Source organism: Gorilla gorilla, chromosome 18 (assembly GCF_029281585.2).
Source record: "Gorilla gorilla gorilla isolate KB3781 chromosome 18, NHGRI_mGorGor1-v2.1_pri, whole genome shotgun sequence".
In the NCBI taxonomy this organism is placed as follows: Eukaryota; Metazoa; Chordata; class Mammalia; order Primates; family Hominidae; genus Gorilla; species Gorilla gorilla.
Window position 1 is genome coordinate 76,428,119 of NC_073242.2, and position 25,401 is coordinate 76,453,519.

Here is a 25,401-nt window from a genome sequence, read left to right on the forward strand (position 1 = left end):
ACGTAAAGTTTTGTAGTCTTACTGATGTGTACATTTAAAAACAGAAAAAAATGCAATACATTAAAAGAATTAATACAATTCTACTTAAACATATTTTAAATTATATTTTAACAAGTTTCATCCCATTAAAAAAAAAGCAGATGACCCTGCATTAAAGAAAATGTATTTAACGAGGATATTTGGTATTAGTCCTTCAAGAATATTCCTTATTTCCAAGAATAGTTATGTGTCGCACTTTTTTTAAATCATGTGGCTTTTAATCTTTTTTATTCCAAAGTGTACTATATTTTTTAAAACAGATATTCTGATCGCAATCACATTTGCTTTCTCACCCTGAAAGCAAGGAACACTTACCTATGTATCATAGTTTTCAGCATTATTTTAAATAACAGTATTTCATCACCCAAAAGTTTTTGCACTCATGTTAAATGAATAAATTATGTTTCAAATTTTCAGTAATAGAATTGTCTTCATAAATTCCAGCTAACGAATGGTTGTTTTAATGAAAAGTACAATAATTTTAATAAAATTTCTTTGAAAAAAATAGGTTCACAGTCAAATGAAACATCCTATTATTGTAAAGGCCTATTACTACAAACAAATCTATTCTAGTAGCAGCATTTATTATGTTTGTATCATGGCAATTTTACTTAGTGAACATATAAGGTATTAAAACGATGAGGTGGCTTATAGGAATATTAAAATAACATTACTGTTCTATGCTTTAAAAAACAAATTACTGGCAGGGCGCTGTGGCTCACACCTATAATCGCAGCACTTTGGGAAGCCGAGGTGGGAGATCAAGACCATCCTGGCCAACATGGTGAAACCCCATCGCTACTAAAAATACAAAAATTAGCTGGGTGTGATGGTGCGCACCTGTAGTCCCAGCTACTTGGGAGGCTGAGGCAGAAGAATCACTTGAACCCAGGAGGCGGAGGTTGCAGTGAGCCGAGATTCTGATCTCCAGCCTGGCGACAGAGGGAGACTCTGTCTCACCAAAAAAAAAAAAAAAAAAGATTCAGAGTGATGTGAAGGCCATAGCTACTGAAAAAAAGAGGTTTTTTTTTTCCTTCCTACGTTAGATATGCTCAGAAAACTATCATTCACATTTTAATGTGTTTTCTGTAAGGGTGTCATATGAATTTGATGAAGCTAATTTATCTAATAATTGTAATCATAAAGATTTTCATGGAATCACCCAAAAGCTAAGGAATTTATTTTTATAATTAGTTGAACTCAAAACTCCTCATTCCAAGTGGAACCATTCTTTTGTCCATGTATCAAATAGCTCTGTATTTATTTCCACAACAAGGAAAATGCTTTGCCTGTGGATATGCAAATGTAGTCCTCTATGAACGTCATTTGTTTACTGTTACTCATGCACTCCCAATGACGTGTTACTTCCAAAGTCATTTGATCTCATTCCTTTTCTTCCAAGATGAAGGGCAAATCCCTCAGCTGTTATGTGAAGGCTACCTTACCTACCTTTCCAGCCTCAATTCTGTGTTACTCCCTCACAAGAAGATTGTGTTCAGACAGAGCAAAGTAGTCGCCAGATTTTATCATGTTTTTTGACCTCTGTTTGCCTCTGTACATCTCATTCCTTGTCTCTGTAGTACCTTTCCACCTCACAGCCACTTGGTGAATGGATTCTTCAAAATTGGCTGAAATGTCCTCTTCCTTCTAGAGTTCCTTCCTCTCCCTAGACATAGCTTTCCCTCCGCTGTTATTCTCCTTTGCTACCTCCGTCACGGCAGTGATTACAACCTACCATGGTATTCTGGCTTCACATCTGCCTGTCCAAAGCTCCCTGAGGGCAGGAATCATGCCTAACGGATTTTTCTATCCCTGCTGTTTCTATAAGCTAGGAAATATAACATGTTCAAATGATTGTTGGATAATTATGGACAACATGCTATATGTATATTGTAGTTCTTGCAAATTTGCTTGGACGTGTAAAAATAATTGCTCTATTATGTCTTTAAATGGAAAGTCTTGGGGAAAGAAGGGTCTACGTTAAAATGTTTCATTAAAAATAATCACAGTGACTACTGTACTAAGTATGTTTAAAAGGTGTTACATTTTTATAGCATCTGAAAATGGGAATAATCAGCATAAGAAAGTGATTAGGGATTAACAGCCAAAGAGAATTCTAAGAATCACTAAGGGAGGCATGAGTGCAAGTTCTGACGTATTTGAAAGAACTAAAACCGAGAAAAGGGGCAAGCATGCTACCACATTACAGGTGAATTCGTTCAAACTGAAAATATCCAACTTTTGAAACTCTTAACCCATTTGAAAATAGAATAAATGTGGAGACATGTTTTCAACAAGAAATCAAAGGTCTGGTGTCTTCATAAGGCAGTTAGCATCATGGGATTAGAAGAATGACTCTGTGACCACATATGGTTAAGATATGGTTAAGGGGGATAGTTAGAGGGAGTGGTGTAACTACCAGCAATTTATCGCCACTCCTTGAAAACCAATTCAAAAATTTTTTTCCACTGGTGTTCTATTAGAATCTATATTTGCATAGAAGTTGAAAATTATGCCCTCTTCTTTCATGCATATTTAAATAATTTAGGAACTATAACGCACAATGCTGATTCTATTTCCATGGCTTCGCTAGCTATTTATTAAAACTTTGAAAAGTAGTAAAGCTAGTTGAGGGACTGGAAGTATCTTGTAAAACAGATTTTTAAAAAAATATCATTTTACCATTCAATTATGTAAAGGGGCATAGAAAAAATAAATGATTCATTACACAGAGAAACAAAAATAGAGAAAATTAATTATTAGTAATTAAATATAAAGAATCATGCCTCAGACTTTGAATGAAATGGGAATGAAGAAACTCCTAAAGAAAATTTTTAATCAATGAAGCAATAAAGTTCTCACCCTCTCACATGGCTAAGAGTAATTCACAAAATAAAATTAAGGAAATGTACTCCAGAAACTGTCATGGATGTGACATGCCACCCAGATGCCCTTTTGGGAATTAAGGATTTATTCTCTCAGCTTCTAGAAATATTGCTGGCAGACAATCCTAAGTGGTTAGCCCTCTTTGGAACAACTTCGGCTGAAAAGGAGCTACCTTGCAGAAGGTTGCATCCCTTTCTGGACTAGTCTGCATCCAATCAATGGTCAATTTGGAGGTATAAAGGCTGGACCCACTCACCACAACTCAGGACAACTCTACAGGGCCATTCCACATTCAGAGCTCCCCAGGGGTCCCCTTGAGGCTTTTACTGACACTGAATTGCAGCCCAACTCTGTTTCTGTCTCATGCCGTCCACTGGTTTTGACTCTAAAATGAAACTTCATGCCGGTGAATCTCAGTCTCAAAGTCTGCTTCCCAGGAAACCCAACCAACAATAGTTGATACCAAAAGTGATCTGAGAAAACAGACACTAAGATGAGATTCTGGACTGGGCACAGTGGCTCACACCAGTAATGCCTGCACTTTGAGAGGCCGAGGTGGGCAGATCACCTGAGGTAAGGAGTTTAAGACCAGCTTGGCCAACATGGTGAAACCCCATCTCTACTAAAAAGACAAAAATTAGCCAGGCGTGGTGGTGTGCATCTGTAATCCCAGCTACTCAGGAGGCTAATGCAGAATTGCTTGAACCTGGGAGGTGGAGATTGCAGTGAGCCGAGATGGCGCCACTGTACTCCAGCTTGGGTGACAAGGGTGAGATTACATCTCAAAAAAAAAAAAAAAGAGATGAGATTCTGTAGTTGGATCACCTTTCATGGGGCAGGCAATATGGGTTCCTTCACTGGGGATAAGGCAGAGGCAGCCCCCAAATAAAACACCTTTTCCCTCACTTATCTTTTACTGCTGCTGTCTTGCGATAGTATTCTGGTGGGAGGAAATACACTAGTGGGGGTGTGATATTTTGTGTTTTCTTTTTTGATAAATATGAGGCAAACACTAATGCTAAGGACAGGGTAATTAGACAGCTATTGCTAAGCTCAATTGAGGCAGTACAAGACAGACACAAAGGCTGAACATGACTGATCAGAAATTAAAAGCTAAATGTGAAAGGAAGAGGGTCTCTTGGGTAGCCAAAAAAAAAAAAAAAAAAAAAAAGAGGTTCTTACATCCCACACCAAAAGGGCAAGGAGGACTTTGACCAGTAAGAGCAGAAGAAGAGAACCCAAGAAGGTTAAATTCTCAACCATAGCAGCTCTGCTATGCTAAGGTTAGAGCCCTAGGTTGGAAACAAAATACATGATTCATGGAAAGGGAACATCTAGGTTGATGAAGCAGAAACTTTGAGTCCTCAGATTCATGCAAAACTTCATAGTCTGTAGAAGTAGCCCACTCTTTGCTGTTAACAGCTAGTCTTCTTTCCTGTTTGATGATGATGACAGAGAAGTTCCTGCCCTCATTACGTGATTCACACACACCCCCATTCCTATGCTCTGCCCACCTTATCGCCTGGACACTAGGCCAAAAAGTAAGGTTAAATTACAGTGTAAACTTAGCCAGGAATGTGATGGACAGGTATGAGAAAGGGACTGCACTGTGAATTAAGTCAAGGACCTAGTGGACACGTACTGGCAGGAGCCAGAAGAGTGTGCATGAGACTAAGTTCTGCATGTATTTGATCAAGGCAGGGTGGGAGTTGGAAGAACAGGGTTGGTATAGGGAGCGTGGGGTGAGTTGTGGCTTGGAATAAAGATTTGGTGGCTTGGCGACTACATTGGACCCCTTTCACCCTGGAAGTGCCAGCAATTCATTTACAGGAACCATATATATTTTGGATATGGGTTTGTCTTTCCTTTTTTAAAAACTAAGTTTAAAAATGCTAATAGAAACAACATAATGATAGCTGATATCACTGGTATTCACTTGAACAAATACTCCATAACAAAAGATCACATCACGATTTCATGAAAAATTCAGGATTTAAACTCCAAACTCAATTAAGTTCTTTTTCATTAGATTCATTTAACAAGTAAAATAGTGAAAATATTCAATGCACATGCAGTTTCTTCCGCAGAAACTACAGAGACATAGACAAGTGTGTACAAAAACATTAAATGGTTTGTGCTTCAATTATCTCCATTCATAGCTTGAAAGGAGTAAGCTACTGCATTTTAATCTTTGTCAACTGCAGCTTAGCCTTCCTTTCAAATGAAGAGCTCTCTGGTTAAAGCTGGCATTAAAAAGAAGCCTCAGGAGTTTTAGAAACTTAAATTGGAAGTCTAAATGAACTAAATCATATTAGAAAAACTCAAAACAAAGCTTAATGATTAATCATGAGCATGTAATATCCTTTTGATACACTATGGTATAAAAGAAGATGTTGAAAATTGTGATTTCAGGCACTATATCCTTTAGTGTGATGTCTCAAGTTTTAAGAAAAATATTCCGATGGAAATTAAAAAAAAACTATTCATAATATTATTTTGAGTTCCTGCATGAAGAAATTCTCCTTGGATAGTAATAGTTACTATTCACAAAGGAGTAATATTATGGGTTATTTTAGAAAAACATAGTTAATAAAACATTCGTAGTATTTTCTGTAAGCTGAAATGTCTGGAGACATTTCCACAAAGAATGGCAAGCAGTATCATAACTTATACTGTTTCTATGCTCAAGCTAGGAGGCTACGCCAAGCTCATGTTTATATTTGTTCTATAGTAGTATCCAGTTTCTCTTAGGCCCAGTTATATTAGTGGAAGGGCAGCATAACAATGTAGAATAAAAATATCTTTAAAATAAAACACCTTTTCCTCCACTTATTCATTAAAAAGTATACTGAAGGCCATATGACTGCTGAAATCACTAAGACAAACCAGGTCATGCCAGCTCTCACTCTTTGCAGCAGCAGTTTAATTGCATTCTGTAGCTCAGAGGTCATCAATTGAAATGCTATAAGGCATAAGGCCTTAACTTAAATAAGTTAAGAAGGCCTGGTACAAACAAGATGATCAAATAGTAAAAAGGCAAGGGCATACAAATTGAATAAGCATCTCAGGATAAGACAGACAGTAGTAAGTGAGGGAACTGGATGAAGCAAAAGAGATCATCACTGACCAGAGGGACAGAATTAATTAGCTCCAGACAATTGTTGTTACAGAAATATGATTTTTAATATGAAAAATCATACTTTTGAAATACTGAAACTTAATTCAAAATATCTGAAACACAGCATGGGTCAAAAAAACTCAAAACATGTCTCCAGGCTGATTTTGCTCATGAGTATTGGTTTGAAACCTCTGATAGAGATGATTGCATTAGTTATATTTTTGTTTGCAGAAGATCAACCCTATTTCCTATATCAAATAATTCTGCCAGATCATCTTTTATAAAGATGCACTAATTTAGTAAGATGATATGAGAAACGTGCTTGAATTGTTCCCCATTCACAAGTCTACATTTCCAAGAATCATTTTAAAATTTCAACTTTTAAGTTCATTATCTTCTATCTAGACTTTCTTTCTATTTCCTGAAACATGGGGTCCAAAATGAAGATTCACCATACTTAGCAGACAGCTCTGATGATCTCTAATTCAAGAAGGTACACAACAAGATACAGAGAGACGCAGACACCACACTCTGGAATCCAGGCACACAAGGCTGAAATCACTAATGGTAACAATGAACACATTCCTACCCTGTCTTCCGTCGTCAGTGAAATCATGATCAGAAGTCGGGGGGGTGGGGGTGGGTGGTGGAAACCACTGGCTTTATTTATTTCAGATTGTATATAAACTAAAAATTTTAGGCAAAACCAATAAATTCCAAGTAACAGGCTGCTGGCAGCAAATAATGATAGGAACCTGTTAACTGCACTGAAATGGAATGTCTAAGGGGATTATAATTTTCCCTTGATGAGGGTTATTAACAAATGAGGAGTAAAAATTTTCCAATTACTACACTTTTATCATAGGAATTTATTTTTCATAACTTGTATGTTGAATTGTTAGGAGAAATGTAATCAAGACAATTGTGGTAAGTTAATGGTCCCCAAAGACTTAGCAATATTTTGAATTCTGGTGTTAAATATATGTATCAAGTGAAGTCACATATTTCCTCTACCCCTGTGAGGTCAGGACCTTAAGGAATTTCAGGGAGATTTTGTAGATTTAATATTTTCAATATTGGAATGTTTATATGGGTTAACAGACATTAATACAAACTTCAAACATAAGACTCTCCCCTTTCTCAAAAAGTCCTCTATGTTCCAGAAGGTAAAGAAGTCAACAGAGATAATACTTAATGATGGAAATAACTGGAGAACAGGACCCTGGCATCAATAATTGCTAAGATTTTCTGACTTCCCATCAACTTTCATTTATGTAAATTAACTAAAATGAAGGTTTTAAAATATAAATTTTAGAATTATATTTGCCCTGACGCGTTTTCTTAGGGCAATGAAATCAGTCTGCAATAATTTGGTTTATGCACTAAGGTTACTTAACTTTCATTCATCACTTTCATTCCAAAATCCTGACGCTTTCTTATCTTGTCCACCTGTGCCTCATTATAGATTTACAAAGATGTTACACTTTCTAGCTGCTCAATAGCTGCCTACACAAGCGCTACTATCCAAAAATGTTTTTTTTAGCAGCTGAAACATGGCATGTTGGATTTCTGAGTATTTATTTCCTCCAAATGAAAAGACTGGGCCGTGCGTGGTGGCACACGCCTGTAATCCCAACACTTTGGGAGGCCAAGGTGGTTGGATCACCTGAGGTCAGGAGTTCGAGACCAGCTGACCAACATGGTGAAATCCCGTCTCTACTAAATACAAAAAATTAGCTTGGCATGGTGGCGCATGCCTGTAATCCCAGCTACTCAGGAGGCTGAGGCAGGAGAATTGCTTGAATCCAGGAGGTGGAGGTTGCAGTGAGCCAAGATCATGCCATTGCACTCCAACCTGGGCAACGAGAGCAAAACTCCATCTCAAAAGAAAAGAAAAGACTGTATGTCAGTTTATACTGATGTTAAAGGACTTCCAAAAATTACATTTTTTAATGCATTTCTCTGTCTCCTGAGAGAAACATTTTTGACAGAACTCTAAATTTTCATGACATGATGGACTCCTAGTCATGGGGTATGTGTTAGAAAAAAACTCTTAATTTTATTCACAAAAATTGTGGCCAGACATTTAAAATCAAATTCAACTTCAAAGTGATTTATTTCTTAAGTGGCACAATTCAATCAAGGTGATAATGCTCCAAGAGTTATGAGAAGTTGCTGGTCTCTCTAATAACTGCTACCTCAGACTGAACTGCAAAACATGATACAGGTGGTCAGCTAAGGTTAGCAGTTTATTTCTCTTGTAAATCCAAGGGAAGGATGGTTAAAAATACAAAATTAGTTATTTAAAATGATTTAAACTCATTGTAACTGAAAATCAAACCTCTAACAGTAGGCACTTACGCTCCATCTAGTCTGGAAACCTGATTTGTGTACTGTCTTCTTTTTTTAACTATTCTTAGTTCACTTTCTACACACCAGAGAGGCATTTTCTGCTAGAATAACCCTGGTCTTAATGAAATAACCTGTCTCTAAGGTTTCCACACATTATTTCTGGAACATACTGGAAGGGAATATTTTTCCTGAAGCTAGAGCACTGTAGTGATAAAATGCCTGAAGTAATACAGTCTGATAACTTGGAAAAAGTAAAGCAAAATGTTACCTTTCTGGACTTCACTTACTTGCCTATAAAATGATGTGAAAGAATGATCATCAAATTTTTTTTCCACGTCATATCCACCAACTGATTCAAACATCTTTTAAATATCTCTGACTGCGTGGCACTCAACTAGGTATTGGAGAGATAAACACAAATGATGGCGGGGCATGGTGGCTCACGCCTGTAATCCCAGCACTTTGGGAGGTCAAGGTGGGGAGATCACCTGAGGTCAGGAGTTCAAGACCAGCCTGGCCAACGTGGTGAGGTTACTGTCTCTACTACTTCTCTCTACTCCTTCCTTGAGGAGGCAGATGTGGAAATTGACAAATACTATGTGGTAATGGCTCTGCTAGAATTATGAATACATACTATTGGAACAGAGCTGGCAGAGGTACTCTCTTGTTGGACGAATTTGAGGAGGGCTTCACTGAGGAAGTGACATTTGCACTGGTCAGAAACTGTGCAATTCGTTTTAAGAAGTTATTATATTCACATTAGTGAAATGCTAACATTACCAACACGTGACATTGTGTTTATAAAGGTTTGCATGTTTGAAATAAGTTAAAATCAAATAATCAGATTATTAAGAAACTTCAGGTTAAAGTAATTTATTAAAATAATGAGGCATACTCATGGCCTCTAACAAAATTAGTTCAAAAAAATTAAACAAAGTTTATTAATGTAAAATACACACTAAATACACTTAATTATAAAAATTGCTCTTATATGCATTCCAGTTGTACACAATCTGAAGTTGGTAATTCTGAGAAGTAAATAATTTCCCCAGCATATGGCATTTGATTAAAGTAGTCCCTAAACTTAATATGTGAAACTATAAAAAATTTCTCTTGAAGCAGAAACAAGTATAATAGTGATTAAACATGAAAATGAAATGTATATTAAAAATATTAAGGCTTCCTTTCAAAAGCTACATGAAATAATTAAAAAAAAATGTTAACTCTGAAAGCCTATCTTCAATCATTCTAATGCAGCCAAGAGTAAACCTTACAGTGACTAAGAACTTCTAATGAACCTTCTTTTTCCTCAGTTTTCTCCGCCTGTTGTAATAGCAGAATGCTAGTTATAGGTCATGCTGAGTGCTCACTTCAATGAGAAGACTTCAACCTTTCTTTTTTAATGTCAAAGGGCCTTACAAGAGAACCAAAACTTTGAGCTTTTAAAACTGAAGACTTAAAACACTGCACTAAAAACAAGGAAAGGCTGTTAAGCTAGACAGGACAGTTCTAATGCTGTTTTGTAAATTGATCATATTTAACTTACAGACTAATCTATAACATGGCAGAATATTCCTTTGGAGCATACATGATAAAACCTTCATCCTAAAAAAAGCCACAGCCAAAACAGTGAGCAAAATTCAAGGCCATTGACTTAAACAAAAAAACATCTGTTATCCGGCATTAGGACTGATGAGTTTTAGGTCAGCAAATGCCTACCAATTGTAAAAATTCCCTTCTGGAATGACAGTGTGAGCCCTACAGACCTGCTCTCCAGTAAAACAAGCATAACTGGGGGAAATTATTTAAAAAAAATTTACAGTCTCTGGAAATTGTTCTGAGAGCATATAACAAATGAAGAAACATTTATTCAAGAAAATATACTGAAATCAGACAAGAAGAGCAAGAGCCTGTGACTTCTGAACCACTACCTGCTCTTTCTCTCCTCCTCCTAGCTCAGTGTGAAGGAAACTCTGCTTCAGGAAGCTGCAGCCAAAAACACAGGGCTCCCCCTCCACCCAGCTCCTAGTCAAGGACTGTGGTAACTTCTTGCGGGGCAGGCCACCATTGCTCATCTCCTCCTGCTATATGCTGTAGAGGCTAAATTCCAAGAGTGTGAGGTCAAGAGGCTGGGGACACCCCTTCTTCAATCCAGCCCCTACTCACAAAGGTGGAGGATCTATCTCTCGTGCAGCACTAGCGACTCACACACCACCCCTTTTGTAGGCCTTTGGTTCAATGCCGGAAAGGGAAGCAAAGATCAGAAGCTACCACTCCAATGCAGTGTTCTGATCCTAAAGCAGGGATGCCTCTCAGGGGGAAAGTGTGTCACTGTCCTCACTCTCACCTCTGGAGCCATGCTCAGGGATTCTGCCCAGGAGAAGCATCAGGCTGTAACAGGCAGCTACAAAGCTGTCCCCTAATATTTAAAACAGAGTGTGGGGAAGTTCAAGCCTAAGGGTATATTCAAAACAAATGGAGGTTTGATGGAAAGCAATAGAGAGAAGGCAGTCAGCCTCATGAAAGAATCAAACTAAATCACAGACCAGGGCTTAACAGAGAGCACTAGGGAATGAAGAACTACAAATAACCTTCCTGAAGTCTGGATAAACCTACAACACCAACCTACAGAACAAACCTGCAAAGGAATCCAAACTTAATTATATCAGACCATGGAGCAATTTATGACCCAAGGTATTGTCAAAAATAGAGCAATCAGCTGGCAATTACTGAAGTCTAACAGCTGAGTGTGATCCAGAAAGAGACAAAGAGAGCCCTGCTATAAAAGCAGTGTCATACCAGGATGACAAGGTACATCTCCAAAGCTGTAGCCTCTGAGGAGCAACATCAAAGGCTTCACACTACAGGGAAAATAATCTTTATTGAAATAGTCTAGCCAGTCACTAAACAAATAAGCAAGCAAACAACAATAACAAGCTTTGGGGAGTGGAGGGCAGTATCCAAAGTTGCTACAGTATATTATTGTGGAAAAGAATCTGGCTCCATTTTTTAATATTTGTCTGTTGACAGCTTTTAAATCTTACCCCTCCCTTTTCCTCTTGTGCCCTATATCTGGGCAAGCTGGTAAAAAAGCCAGCCTCCTTTGGTGCTGGTGGGAGGTTCATGCCCCTCAAGCCCTACTCATGCATAGGAACCTCACCCAGGCCCCACCTCCAAACAGCACACAAATAACCTTCCAAGGCAGTCTCCTGTCCTTGATCTCTCAAACCATTTTCAGACCAGTTTGGAAGGCCTGCCTTGCGGTTCCCAGAAAGCCTCTTTATGTGATTAAAAAACCTTCTCATACCTTCTTGGCTTTTGAGCCAAATTTTGGAGGGAAGACTGTGCATACTTTTTCTGTGGAATGACCATAACAATTACCTAAATGTCCAATAAAAAATTATGAGACCCATAAAGAAACAGGAAAGTATAATCCATATACAGGAAAACAGAAAACCAAATACCTGGCAACAGACAGTGCTGTGAGAGGGACCAGATGTAAATTTCACAGACAAAAACTTTAAAGCAGCCACTACAAATGTTAAAAAAAAAACTAAAGGAAATTGTGCTTAAAGAAGTGAAGTGTGCCTTATCAAATATAAAATATCCATAGACAGAAATGATAAAAAACCAAATGGAAATTATGGAACTGAAAGTAAATATACTGAAATAAAAAATTCACTTGAGGGGCTCAACGTTAGCTTTGAACTGCCAGAAGAATTAGCAAACTTCATGACAGATTAAGCAGCCTGAAAAACAGAGAGAAAAAAAGGATAAGGAAAAAATGAAAAGAATCTCAAAGAAATGTGGGGCACAATTAAGTACACCAAGATATACATAATGGAAGTTCTCCAGTAGAAGTGAGAGAGAGAGAAGACAAAGAAAAATTTGAAGAAATAATGGCTAAAACCTTCCCAAATTTGATGAAAAACATTAATATTCACACCTAAGAAGCTCAATAAATGTGATGCAGAACAAATGCAAAGAGATCGAGACCCAGATAGATAAATCATAGCAAAAATGCTGAAAACCAAAGAAAAAGAAAATTTTTGAAAGAAGCAAGGGAAAAACTATTCATCACATAGAAGACAATCCCAATAAGTTTAATGGGTGACTTCTCATCAGAAACAATGAAGGCCAGAAGGCAGTGGGATGACATACTCCAAATGATGTAAGAAAAAAGCTCCTGTCAACCAAAAGTCCTACATTCAGGAAAACTAATTTTAAAATTTAAGAGGAAATAAAGACATTTCTAGATAATGAAAAACTGAGATAATTCACTGCTAGCAGACTCACCTTGAAGAAGGAATTAATGAAATCAACTATAACCTAATAGTAGTAGTAAAAGAAATTTTAAAATCCTCTTAAAGTTGCTGCAAAGTGTGACCCCATCCTACACTCAAGTTAAAAGAGAATATTAACAGCCTGTCCTCTCTCTGTGGACAGTGTACCTTATCCGTACTCCCCAACTCCATATTCCTCAAAGTTTATTACAGGCCCAGGAAGTTCCTGCACGGCTGCAGGGTCACAAGACTGGTAAGTTTAGGTTGCAAGACATGTTTCCCTCAAGATATAAGGAATGTTGTAATGCTGCCTTTGTTCCTTGCTTCTGTAACTCGCTTCCCGCCTCATGTTAGCTCCCACCTTAAGATGTTTAAAAGTAGGAAAAGCCCTTTTTCAGGGCTCAGACTTTCTGGACATATGTCTGGCTGAGCTGGTGATCACCTTAATTTAATAAACTCTCCTGAACCTTTTTCGGTCTGACTGTCCCGCAACAACCTTATAAAAAATACTAAAGTTGCTCAGGATGAAAGCAAATGACCCCTGATAGCAATTCAAATCCATAGGAAAAAACGGTGTAATTAGTAAAGGAATTATGTAGTTATAAAAGACAGTTTAAATGTATATTCCTTCTCCTTTCTTAACTGATTTTAAAATACAACTGTAATAAAACAATATGTATATAATTGTATCACTAGGCCCATAATATATAGAAATGTAATATATTTGCCAGCAACACCAAGAAGGTGAGTGGGAGCAAAACTGCAATGGACCAAGAAGATGACACCAGATGGTAACTTGAATTCACAGGAATAAAGAAGAGAACCAGAAACAGTAACTAAGAAGGTTAATATAACAAACATTGTAAATAATATCTGCTCTACTGTCTTCTCTAAGCTTAAGAGACATAAAATTATATAAAGTAATAATTATAACAAAGTATGATGAGTTTGTAACATATATAGATGTAATATGTACTACAATAAGGGGGAAAGAGAATAGAGCTATAAACAAGTGACATTTCCATGTCTCACTGCAATTAAGTTAGTACATATCTGAAGTAGATTCTGATGAGTTAAGATATATGTAGTAAGCCCTATAGCAACCACTAATCAAAATAAAAAGTTAAAAAAGTTACTAAAGGAATTAAGATGTTACAATAGAAAATATTCACTGAAAGCAAAAGAAAGTAGTAATGTAGGAACAGAGGACCAAAGGACTGAGGCATAGTAAACAGAAGGCAGATGTAAACTCAACTGTTGCAATAAGAACATTAATAACTTGTCAGTGGATTAAACAAGTTCACCAAAAGAGCTTGTCAGACTGAACAAAAAATGCCTATCGAATTCAAAGATTTTAGTTTGGGTACAAAGCTTAAAATAAGCCATTTTCAGGTCCATGAACTTCCACGTGGAAAGAAAAGCAGCATGAGATGTGTATGGAGAAGCATTCCTTTTCAATCTGTTAAGACTGGAGCTCATCCATTCAGTTCACCAGATGGACAGTTATACACACTTAGATAAAGGTGGTAATCACTGAGGATCAGGACTGAATCTGACATAGGCATGACATGGGCTGACATCACCAGTCATTGTGACAGAGAATTCCTTAGGAAGCATCATTAGCTGAAAGTTTGTTGTGAGGTTTTTAAGTCTTTGATCTTTATTTGGTAATGAGTTCTGTATGTGAAATCAAGGGGAAAAAACAGATGAATGCTGCAAATAACCTTACATAAACTGACATAACTTCGGAATGAAATAAAACCAGATATAATAATTCTTGTTTTTTATTATTTATTTATTTGAGATGAGTCTTACTCTGTCGCCAGGCTGGAGTGCAGTGGCGCGATCTCGGTTCACTGCAACTTCCATCTCCCAGGTTCAAGCGATTCTCTTGCCTCAGCCTCCCAAGTAGCTGGGATTACAGGGCATCCGCCACCACGCCCGGCTAATTTTTTTATTTTTAGTAGAGATGGGGTTTCACCATGTTGGCCAGGCTGGTCTCAAACTCCTCACCTCAGGTGATCCGCCCACCTCGGCCTCTCAAAGTGCTGGGATTACAGGAGTGAGTGACCGTGCCCGGCCAATAATGCTTATTAACAGAAATATTTTGGTATTACTTTAAAAATCCAATACTGAAATAGGCTCATTTGCTCTCTTAACAAATATTTAATGAATATAACTGCATATAATACATTATACTTAAAGAAAAATCTAGTTTGAGTGATTAGACAACTATTTCAAATACTTGTAATTCAATTTTATATAATTTTTATATGAAGTTGAAGTGAAAAATATCATTTAGGAAGAGACAAATAAAGTCCATGGGAATGCCGAGCCTGTAGAGAATCTTAGCAGCTGGGGGGCATTAAGAAAGTTTCATCAGGCTTTGAAGCACAGGGACTATCTGGACACATACAGGTGCACGGAGAAGCCACAAGCAGAGGCACAAAGGTGGGAAAGGGACATGGCAGAGAACTTCAGATCAGGTTACTCAGGGAAATGTGTTGACTTAGTTATAATTTAATATTATGCCCTCAACTACTATACAAGGCACTTATACACAGTGTACATTTGAGCAAAGTTTCTGAATGTTTTATAATCCTACAGTTGACGAGAGTCTATATAAAGACACCTATATTTTCACAGAATTGAAGTTCCAAGTAAACGTATCTCTGTAGATGAATGTGGGTACCTTCCTCTATGAGACATTCAAACAACTTTCCTTTTTTGTCTTAGCTACCAATTTACTCAGAGTAAAATTTAGTGCACAAATTTTTAATGTTGCTTAAATGTTTAGGTCGTATTTAATGCCCTGGGCCTAACAACTCTTGGGATCTTTCAGATCATCTCTGAGACGTTTTAAATTTTTTGTCCATATTTTGCAGCATATATAGTGTTTAAAGTTCTTTCAAATTCTTTCAGAAACAGTAATAAAAACACTAAGTATAATTCTGTTATACTTATGTGACCTATGTGAAAGGCTTCTGAAGATCCTTTTTGAAAGTCAGGATAAATATTAGAAATATATATGTGCATGCATCTTGTTAGATTACTGAAGGATTTGGTTATTAAATTATTTTCTGCCCACTCTGACACTCTCATATGGGAATCAGAATTCAGTTATATTACCTCTGACGCATTAATATCCTAGGAATTATTTCATTATTGGGACATATATGCATAGACATATACACCTATCCCTTCGTCCATTTTTCAAGGAATATTTATTGGGTGCTTAATATATGCCAAGTACTGTTCTAGCTGGAAATACAAGAGTATTTCTTGGCGGAAACTTTTGCTCCTTTATTTTTACATATAAGTAAGTAAAATAGGTCACACTAAAGAGAAAAATAAAGATAAGAAGTGTCCATGTGGGAGGGGTGTTTGGAATTTAATGAAAGCAAACTTACAAAGTGATATTGAGTAAAGATCTGAAGGAGGCTGGGTGCGGTGGCTAATGCCTGTAATCCCAGTGCTTTGGGAAGCTGAGGAGGGAGGATCGTTTGAGCCCAGAAGTTTGAGATCAGCACCAGGCAACATAAAGAAACTCTGTCTCTACAAAAAAACCCCAAAACGACAAACGCCCACAAAAACCACAAAACAAATAGATGTGAAGGAGATGAGGAAGTGAGCCCTGTGGATATCTGGGGGAAGAGCGTCCTGCTGGGCCTCAGCCGTGTAAAGGCTGGAGGTGACAGTGTGTCTCAAGAACACAGGCCATGGAGGTCTGTGTGGCTGGGACAGGGAAATAGAGCAGGAGAGGAGGAGATCAGATCTGAAATGTGAGGCATCAGGCTGTGCAGAACCCTGTGATCTATTGTAAGGACTTGAGTTTTACACATTATGGTATAGACTGCAAAGAACACAGGTTTGGGAATCAGAGTCAGCTGTGCCAGTCATTAGCTATGTGACTTATGGGCCTTTGTTTTCTCTACTTCTTAATTAATTTATCAATAAAGTGGGTATAATATCACCATTTATAGTAAGTTGATTTCACGCATGAATCGGAAAAGGGTGAAATGAAATAATGTATGGAGACTGTCTAACACAGTGCTCTGTTGTAAGGGGCTTAATAAATCTTAGCTTCTTTGAAGTGCTCTCATGTACAGTAAGGAACAATATCTGACACTGGTCTCACAAAATTTACAGAGCCCTCTGGGACAAAATATTTAACAACCTAAATGTAAGTAACAGAAAAATCACCCAGCCACAGGTTTTTGATCAGAAAAGTACTGACTAGCTCACAGGTGTCTTAATCCAAGGCCACCCCTCCACAACTGGCAGGTAACTAAAGAAGAGGCCAAGCATGAGAAGCTATGTCCAAAGATGGATAATAACTATTTGTTGGACCAGAATTCTAAATGGAGAAAGACAGATAAATTTGACCAGCTAGTAGAGGGAGGAGAAACAAATATTAAGAGATGAGGTAGCACTGCCATTTTAGGGCAACTAGAACTTAGATGCTTAGGAAGAGATAGGGAAGGTGACATGGTCCCCAGAGTTTCCTGGCCCTCTAACAAGAGCCAACAATACCCCTTAAGGTGTCTGCTCCTTTTCTGACTACACTGTACTCGAGGGTGCCTGAGCCTGTATTCCTTTAGCATAATTAGATAACTAGCAGTGTGATGCTATGAGGCAGTGCACCATACACTATCCAAGGGGCTATACTGGTATTGAACTCCTAGGTGTTAAGGAGAAGGTCCTTGGTAGATTGGAAAGATCCTTCAAGAATGAGCAGTGGCAGCCGAGTGTGGTGACTCATGCCTGTAATCCCAGCACTTTGGGAGGCCGAGGTGGGAGAACCACTTGAGGCCAGGAGTTTGAAACCAGACTGGCCAACTTGGCAAAACATCGTCTCTACTAAAAATATAAAAATTAGCTGGGCGTGGTGGCAAGGGCTTGTAGTTCCAGCTACTAGGGAGGCTGAGGCATGAGAACCACTTGAACTCAGGAGGCGGAGGTTGCAGTGAGCCATGATCGCCCCATTGCACTCCAGCCTGGGCAACAGAGCAAAACTCTGTCTAAAAAAAAAAAAAAGAAATTTGTTTTGGTTTTTCTACAGTGACAAAGTTAAGTCACTAAATACAAGACCATGTAATTATAATAGACTTCATCAAACATTTGGCTGCTACATGTTTTGGAGATTAAGGGGTTGCCTATAGGTAAACATAACACACTAACATATCAGTGTCATTTAAAACGTATGTTTTAAGTCTCTTTATGTGAATTAAAATTTGGTCAACAGAATAGGTTAGGACTCATCCTAAAGGATAACTCAACTTTTTAAAATACTTGGATCTGTATGCTGGAATTAGCATTAATTTCAGGATAATGATAGAAATGCTTGTGAGCAATGGGAAAGATATACTCCAGAGCAGCAGGATTTAAGAACTTATTTAGTACAGATTCTACATGTTTTTGTAAGAGAACCCATTGCATCATATTTTTAATGTTCACAAAAGATTCACTGTGGCCCAAGAGGACAGAAGAATTTAAGCCTAGATTTATCAAAGCCATCTGGAAGATATAGTCTGTGCTGCTTTTAAGAAAAAGTGTGTGTGTGTACATTTAGCATACTGATCAGAATTACTAAATCGATGAGAAAATATTATATACTTTTAAGTCAGCTGAGCAATTCTAAGGTGTCAAAAAGTACCCTCAACCTTAGCTCACTTTGCCTTCCTGGTAGATTTGTTTGAGAATCGCTCATGACTCATCGACATACACTATTTTCACTTTTTAAAGCTTTTTCAGAAACAAAATTCTATTTATCTTTAGGTAAAGGCCACAAAAACACAAACACACACTGTCTTTGAGAATTCTGACAAAAGTACTGTGTCATGTGGACTATGTTTTCCTAGAGCAGAAAGGCCAAGTTTTCATTACTCGCCAGAAGCACTATAATTAAGGTGCTTCCAAAAATCTAAATGGAAAAAAAAAAGACACATCTCTCTATAAATCTCTCAATTTGTAACAGGTCATCCTACATAATTTCAGCTCATTTTATCCCATATTTTATTAACTTGTATTTCTAAAAATGTATACCAAAAACATTCTCAAGTAATAAGCACCTGATTCCTATGAATGATATCTGAGATCCTGAGTGCTAAGGGTGAAATGAGATCTCCAGTAATTAAAAACTAAAGTTTCATGTTACTCCATGACTTCAGCTAGTTTTCAAAAGACCATTTATGAAAAAAATTAGTTCTGTTGGTATTGGGAGATAGACAGGAGTGGTGCAGCTAAATAATACTTTTTAGATATTTTTTGTTTTTCATGCCAATATACAATATGAAGAGTCCATTATGATTATGGACAATTTCTACTAAGAGAAATGTGAACATCTTGGACAAGCATTTTTACATGGCTTATTGAAGTTGCATGCTAATTTTATTTCCTTCTTAACCACATCAGTGGTCTAGAACATTTAGTATTAATAGACTTTAGTTCACAGTAAACTAACTATATTGGATAGAAACAGACTTAGTTCATCTTCAACCTAACTAGATAAGAATTCAAACAATTTAAAGCTATTTACCATATATTCATTATATTGTATATTAAAATTATGATGACATTTTGCTCCACAATATATACAGCTCATTAAAGAGTCTAATTAGATAAAAATAAAAATACAAAATGAAAATATCAATGAGACACCATGATCATTTATGTTCATTGGCATAATATATGCTGCTTAGGGATGCCGTAAATTGTCATTCTGATTAAAAGATCTGGCAGGTCACACTGTCTAAATCATGTTTCATGCCCAGACAAAAAGCTTGATTCAAAAATCTGTATTACAGTCTAAACCCATGAAAAAAGTAACTAGTAAAAGTTAAAATGTCAGAACAAATCTGTCAATTATGATTGAAAGCAATCCCCTTAGGTGACTAAGGATCACTGTTGGGGATAAATTAATAGATGGGAAACACTGTATAATAAAAGCAAAAAGTAATTCTATTTTGTTATTTAAAAAATGTGCCCTCACTTTATAGTAAGAGCTGAGTATTTACCGGCACCATATACTGTTTTTAAATGGAGTTTCTCTTCTAGAGTTCTCTTAATAATGAAAATATACAATTTCAAAATGTCAAAAAAGTGAAAGTTTCAAACACTTTCATGCATTTATGCAGAAAATACAATGTTATTGCCTCATGTCTATCGTCAGCAGTATGCAATCCTAGATATCAAATTAAGAACACATCTATATTCAGAAAGCAGGTGTGAAGAAATATCAAACCATGTAACACAATCTGCTGCTAAATGTCATATCAGTCTCTTGGTAAAAGGCTGCCTAATGTTTTAGATATCTGAAGACCCAATTTACATCTAATCTGTTATCCAAAGGATATTCCTTTACTTTAGTCTACATGATTGTAGCAGAAAACACTCACTTATCCCTTTCCATTTTCTTAAGTATAGTGTGGTGGGTGGTCAGGAGAAGGAGAGATAAGTCTACATTTGCCTCTGAAGAAAAGTTAATCGGCTGCAACTCAGAGCAAATACATTGTTAAATGCCAAAATGGAGCAGGTACAGCTGTTAGCCGTTGCTAAAATGTATGCATTGCTTGCTTCTCCAATGGGAGCAAAAGGGAGGGAGGAAGTAGAGGGGGAGGGGAGGAGAAGAGCAGAAGAAAGGAGCAAGACAGAACACCGGCCATACATGAAGATGAGAAAGGGAACTTCAAATTCAAACTGTGATAGAAATGAAGAAATGAAGAAATGAAGAAAAAGTTCAGGAACTATGAGAAAGAACACAATGAGGACTTGAATTTAGAATGTGAGACTGAGATCAAGGACAGTCTCCTAACCTAATAATTATTGTGTGTGTGTGTGTGTGTGTGTGTGTGTGTGAGTGAAAGAGAGAAAGAGAAAGAAGGAAGTTGGCTGGGTTTACCTAGAATTAGGGTGTCTGAATGTGAGAGAATGAGAGAAGCCAAGCATATTTGCAAGAGAGGGTTAGTAATAATTTACCATGGATAGGAGGGAAATGGAGGCTGGATGAGGGATGAGTGGATATAAAGTAGCAGGATCAGTGGACTGCAGGCCCCAGTGAGATCCAAAAAGCGTTGCAGGGAGGGCACTTAAGCATGTAACCTAGAGGGATAAGGGGTGGTAGTAGGAGAGTGGCTATGTGACTGGTGGTTTTGGAGATGGTATATTTTCTGGTACCTACAAGGTGCAGGGAACGAACTGAGCGGGCTGAGGTGGGGAGGTCCTGGTGCTGGGCTGACTCGTCTCTGCAGACACTGAAATCACCTAAAATGATGACAAGAGTTAGACAACTGTCCAGAAGATATTATGTCTCCAGTGAACTAGAAATTGATAGATGCTAGTAATAAAAAAAGGAAGATGACGTTTGGTGTAACTGGGTGGCAGAAACCTCATAGGAGGAGATTTGCAGATATTTCGGGGAGAAATAATTTGAAAGTGGTACTGGGGATTAAAGTTGCTGATCTCTAAACACCAAAATATGAGGCATGTGGCATATTCCATTAGAGGCAGCTATGGGGGATGCTTCCACAACTGTGAAAGGAACTCTGTGAAAAGAAGCAAGAATGCAGATGAGAGCTGATGGTGGAGCTGGTGTTCCAGAAGACAGAGTGGAAGTGTTGGGGAGGGAGCACAGGGGTCAGGGATGGGTAAGTTAGGAGACAGAGCTCAAGGTAATGGTCACTCTTACTGGGCATGGGAAATGGAGTGGCTAACAAGATAAGTAAGCAAAGAGAAAACAGTAACAAGTCTTAGAGGAAATAGCATTTGAGATAAAGCTTGAAAGAAAGACAAGTATGATGTAGACAGGTTGACAGCTTACTAGGTAGAACAATGATTCTCAACCAGGGACTATTTTGCCTTTTAGGAGACACTGGACAATGTCTAAAGACATTTTTGGTTGCTACAGGTATTCAGATGGTAGAAGCCAGGTATGGTGCTAAACTAAACATCCTACGATGCATATGGCAGCTCCCCACAACAAACAAGGATCCTGCTCAAAGTGTCAACAGTGCCACGATTAAGAAACCCTGAGGTAGAGGAAGCAGCAAAGGCAAGGCAATGAGGAAAACTAGAGGAAACTGGGAAAAGGAGAGTTTGGCTTAAGCACAGGATGCCAGCAGGGGACCAGGAGAGAAAGCTAGAAAGGAAGAGAGGATCACACTGTAGGCAGCCAAGGGAACTAGCCTCTACCTTAGAGGATGAAGAGGAGCCACTGAAGGTCTTTGAGCAAATCAATGTTACAATATCACTGAGTTGGGAGGCTTTATATACACTTGGAGCCTTATCAATAATTTATCTTTTCAGTTTACAAGCACTCTCAAGTATGTCTTTAATCATTCTTCAATGCTTTATTAATGGCTCATCTCCTTATTAGAGCAGTCAAGCCCTGGATGAGACACATCATGTCCCACATTTGACCACACACACAGTAGACTAGCTTGAAATTCAGACTTTAAGCTGCATGGCTTTTAACAGCCTGTCACACACCTCCTTCAACTACTAACAACAGAGAAAATATGAAAAACTTTAATTTCCTCTCTCTTCATCCCCAGTGTCTATTTACAGGCGCTGATGAAGAAAAGAAGTGGCAGGAAGCATGAGCCAGAAAAACAAAAAAAAGGCCTGAATCAAGAAGTATCTGGATTCCTCCTGAAAAAGTGAGCATAAACCATACTGCTAGATTTTGGAAATATTCACTAAAGCTAAAACATGGCTCGCTATTCTTCAATTATTTTAACCCTCCTCTTCAAGAAGGAAATCATTACTAACAACTTAAGCTTCTGGATTTGTACCAGTTTTTAGCTGCTCTGTAAGTTTGTTTGGATCACTTCAGTCAGCATTACTTTCAGTGATGATGGTAATTTATAAAAAGCAAGGCAATCTGTTTCTAAAAAGAAAATATTAAACTTGATTTAAGTTTCCTTTCCTGTTCTTCTCTCTAAAAATAAATTAGACACCAAACAAGGTCAGCAAGGCAATAATGTCCCAAAATGAATCACATCTTTTCTGTCAGGTAAAGAATTTAATCTGCTGGCAGGTTTTCTGTTCAGAATGATATCACAATACCAAAAAGTCACTTATTCCTTCTCTAGTGTACCAAATGAAGCCCTAGTGACGTTAAAGAGCTAATACTATTTCAATGGCACTTTGTTCATACTTTGGGAAGGCTTATTCACCAGACAATATTTCAGGGAACATTTATTAGAGAGAGAAGCCCAATTCTTCAAACCACATGCATGGATCAAGCTAGATAAATCCTACAATGGGAAGAATCTTCTATTATCAGGAAGGAGACAAGAGTACATCCCTCCCTTTACCCTTAATCAGCTCTGAGAAGTGCTTCCCTCTCTTTACAGACCAAAAAGAGGGCTAGAGGCACTCAGAGAGATTGCAGAGTATAAGAAATGTTACCAAAGTGTAAATAAATTAACTGGTATCATCTACTAATAGATAATAAATTCAGCAAAAATGAGATAAAGGCAAATGGAGGGATTCTACTAAGCGAATTTTTACTGAGAGCTACATTTTATTTTCCTTCTTTAAAAAAGAACACTTTAGGAGACACACCTTTGTAGACAGTGGTTTCCATCACAGAAAGTTAAGAAAGTGGCCGGGCGCAGTGGCTTACGCCTGTAATCCCAGCACTTTGGGAGGCCAAGGCGGGCGGATCATAAGGTCAGGAGATTGAGACCATCCTGGCTAACACGGTGAAACCCCATCTCTACTAAAAATACAATTAGCCAGGCATGTTGGCGGGCATCTGTAGTCCCAGCTACTCAGGAGGCTGAGGCAGGAGAATGGCATGAACCCAGGAGGCAGAGCTTGCAGTGAGCTGAGATCATGCCGCTGCACTCCACCCTGGGCGACAGAGCGAGACTCCGTCTCAAAAAAAAAAAAAAAAAGTTCAGAAAGCTCACATTCTTTCCCATCTGTTATCGGCTACAATAAATTCTCCCTTCCATTTCGTGCAGAATACATTTATAAAGCATATTTTTAATTTAATGTAGTCTGATGGTTCCCTACAATGAGTGAAGATTTTGTCTCATAAGATAATTGTATTTTTATCCAACTGGGAAGTCAGTTACCTTTTCCTAATATTTTCAGGGGTTGAAGGCCATATATAATAACATGCCTCGTATCTTAGGCAATCTCTGTCAGTGGGGTCATTTATTTCTCTACATATGTATGCTTTTATTGTAAAAAATAATACAGTGATAACTGGAAGGCTTCTGGATTCTATTTGTTTATAGATCAGAATGGAAGGAAATCACAGCTAACCTTTATGATACACTGATTATGCTCCAGATACTGTACTGGATACTTTGCATGTGTTCTCTCATTCGATTCCTCACCTTGCAAGGCAGGAACTACTAACAGTCCCATTTCTACAGATGAGGCTAAATTTGCCCAGCTGGTCAGTGGTAGAATCAGGACTGGCACCCAGATCCACCTGACCCCAGAGCCTGCATTCTTAACCATGAGGCTCCACTGTCTTTCTTTGCAATTGGCTTGCTTGTACTTTCCTTCCTTCACTCATTCAAATATGTACTACTAGAGACCAGGTGCAGTGGCTCAGGCCTGTAATTCCAGTGCTTTGGGAGGCCAAGGTGGGGGAACTGCTTGAGTTCAGGAGTTTGAGGCTATAGTGAGCTATGAACATACCACTGTACTCCAGCCTGGGTGACAGACACACACACACACACCACTAGACACCAGTATTGTGTCAGGACTTGAAGCAAAACCAGTTAATAGGGAAGACAGAGTCACTTTACACACACACACACACACCACTAGACACCAGCATTGTGTCAGGAGTTGGAGCAAAACCAGTTAACAGGGAAGACAGAGTCACCTTCCCCAAGAGCTGACATTCTACTAGGGGACAAAGACAAGTAAATAACCAAGTACACAGAATAGTGGTCATTGTATTCTAGGGGCTTCCCAGAAAAAAGAGGTGTCAGTTGAGACCTGAAGGGTATGTAAAAGTCAGTTCAGCGAAAGGAGGTAGGGGAAGCAAAGAGGTAGGGGAAGCGAAGAGGTAGGGGAAGATCTGGGGTAGAGGAAACAGCATGTAAGCTCCATGTGGCAGGAGCACAAAGGACGAGATGGGGGTTCAAGAGAGTTACAGCTAGAGCACTTGGCGGGGACCAGACCAGAAAAGGCCTTGTGCACCATGACAAAAAGCATGCGATTCTTTCTGTTGGTTATAAGGTGCCACACAGAGGCACACAGAAAGGGTGTGATAAGATCTCATCTTTAATTTACATGTTAGGATGTTGGCCATCTGGAGATTTAACAGGAAGGGAAGGAGACTGGTGGCTATAAGACCAGTCTGGCAACTGTCATGATAAAGTAAGCAGGAGGTACTTGTAGCCGAATCCAGAGTAGCTGCAATGGAATGCACAGAAGTTGATGGTTTCAAAAAGTTTTTAGGAGGGGGAATCAGGAAGATTTGGGAACTGATTGGATGTGAGGTGTGAGAAAGAGAGGAGTCAAGAGTGACTCTTGGAAATGACTTGACAACTGTGAAGATGGTGTCACCCACTAGGATAGGAAACAGCAGAATGAAGAGGTTTTAAGGAAAGATAATGTGTTGAAATATCTGTGGGATATGGGGTGAAATCCGTGAGAGGTCTAGAATAAGATACATAAATTTGGGAGCTGGTAGCATAACTAATGTAACTGATAGAAGCTGTGGAAGTGGCCAAGTCCATGAAGTACTCA

The 25,401-nt window shown here is 38.2% G+C and overlaps 1 protein-coding gene across 6 annotated transcripts in view; it reads right to left on the reverse strand.

The window, feature by feature from the left end:
- Positions 1–25,401, reverse strand: part of ITFG1 (integrin alpha FG-GAP repeat containing 1) — a 304,948-nt gene that overhangs the window by 219,647 nt on the left and 59,900 nt on the right. For 4 of the 6 annotated variants that reach the window (XM_055366735.2, XM_055366737.2, XM_055366736.2 and 1 more), the window contains exon 7: positions 880–990. The exons of the other annotated variants lie outside the window; for them this stretch is intronic. In XM_055366735.2, the coding sequence (XP_055222710.1) occupies positions 880–990 (111 nt within the window). The remainder of the gene's footprint in view (positions 1–879; positions 991–25,401) is intronic. 6 annotated transcript variants of the gene reach the window in all.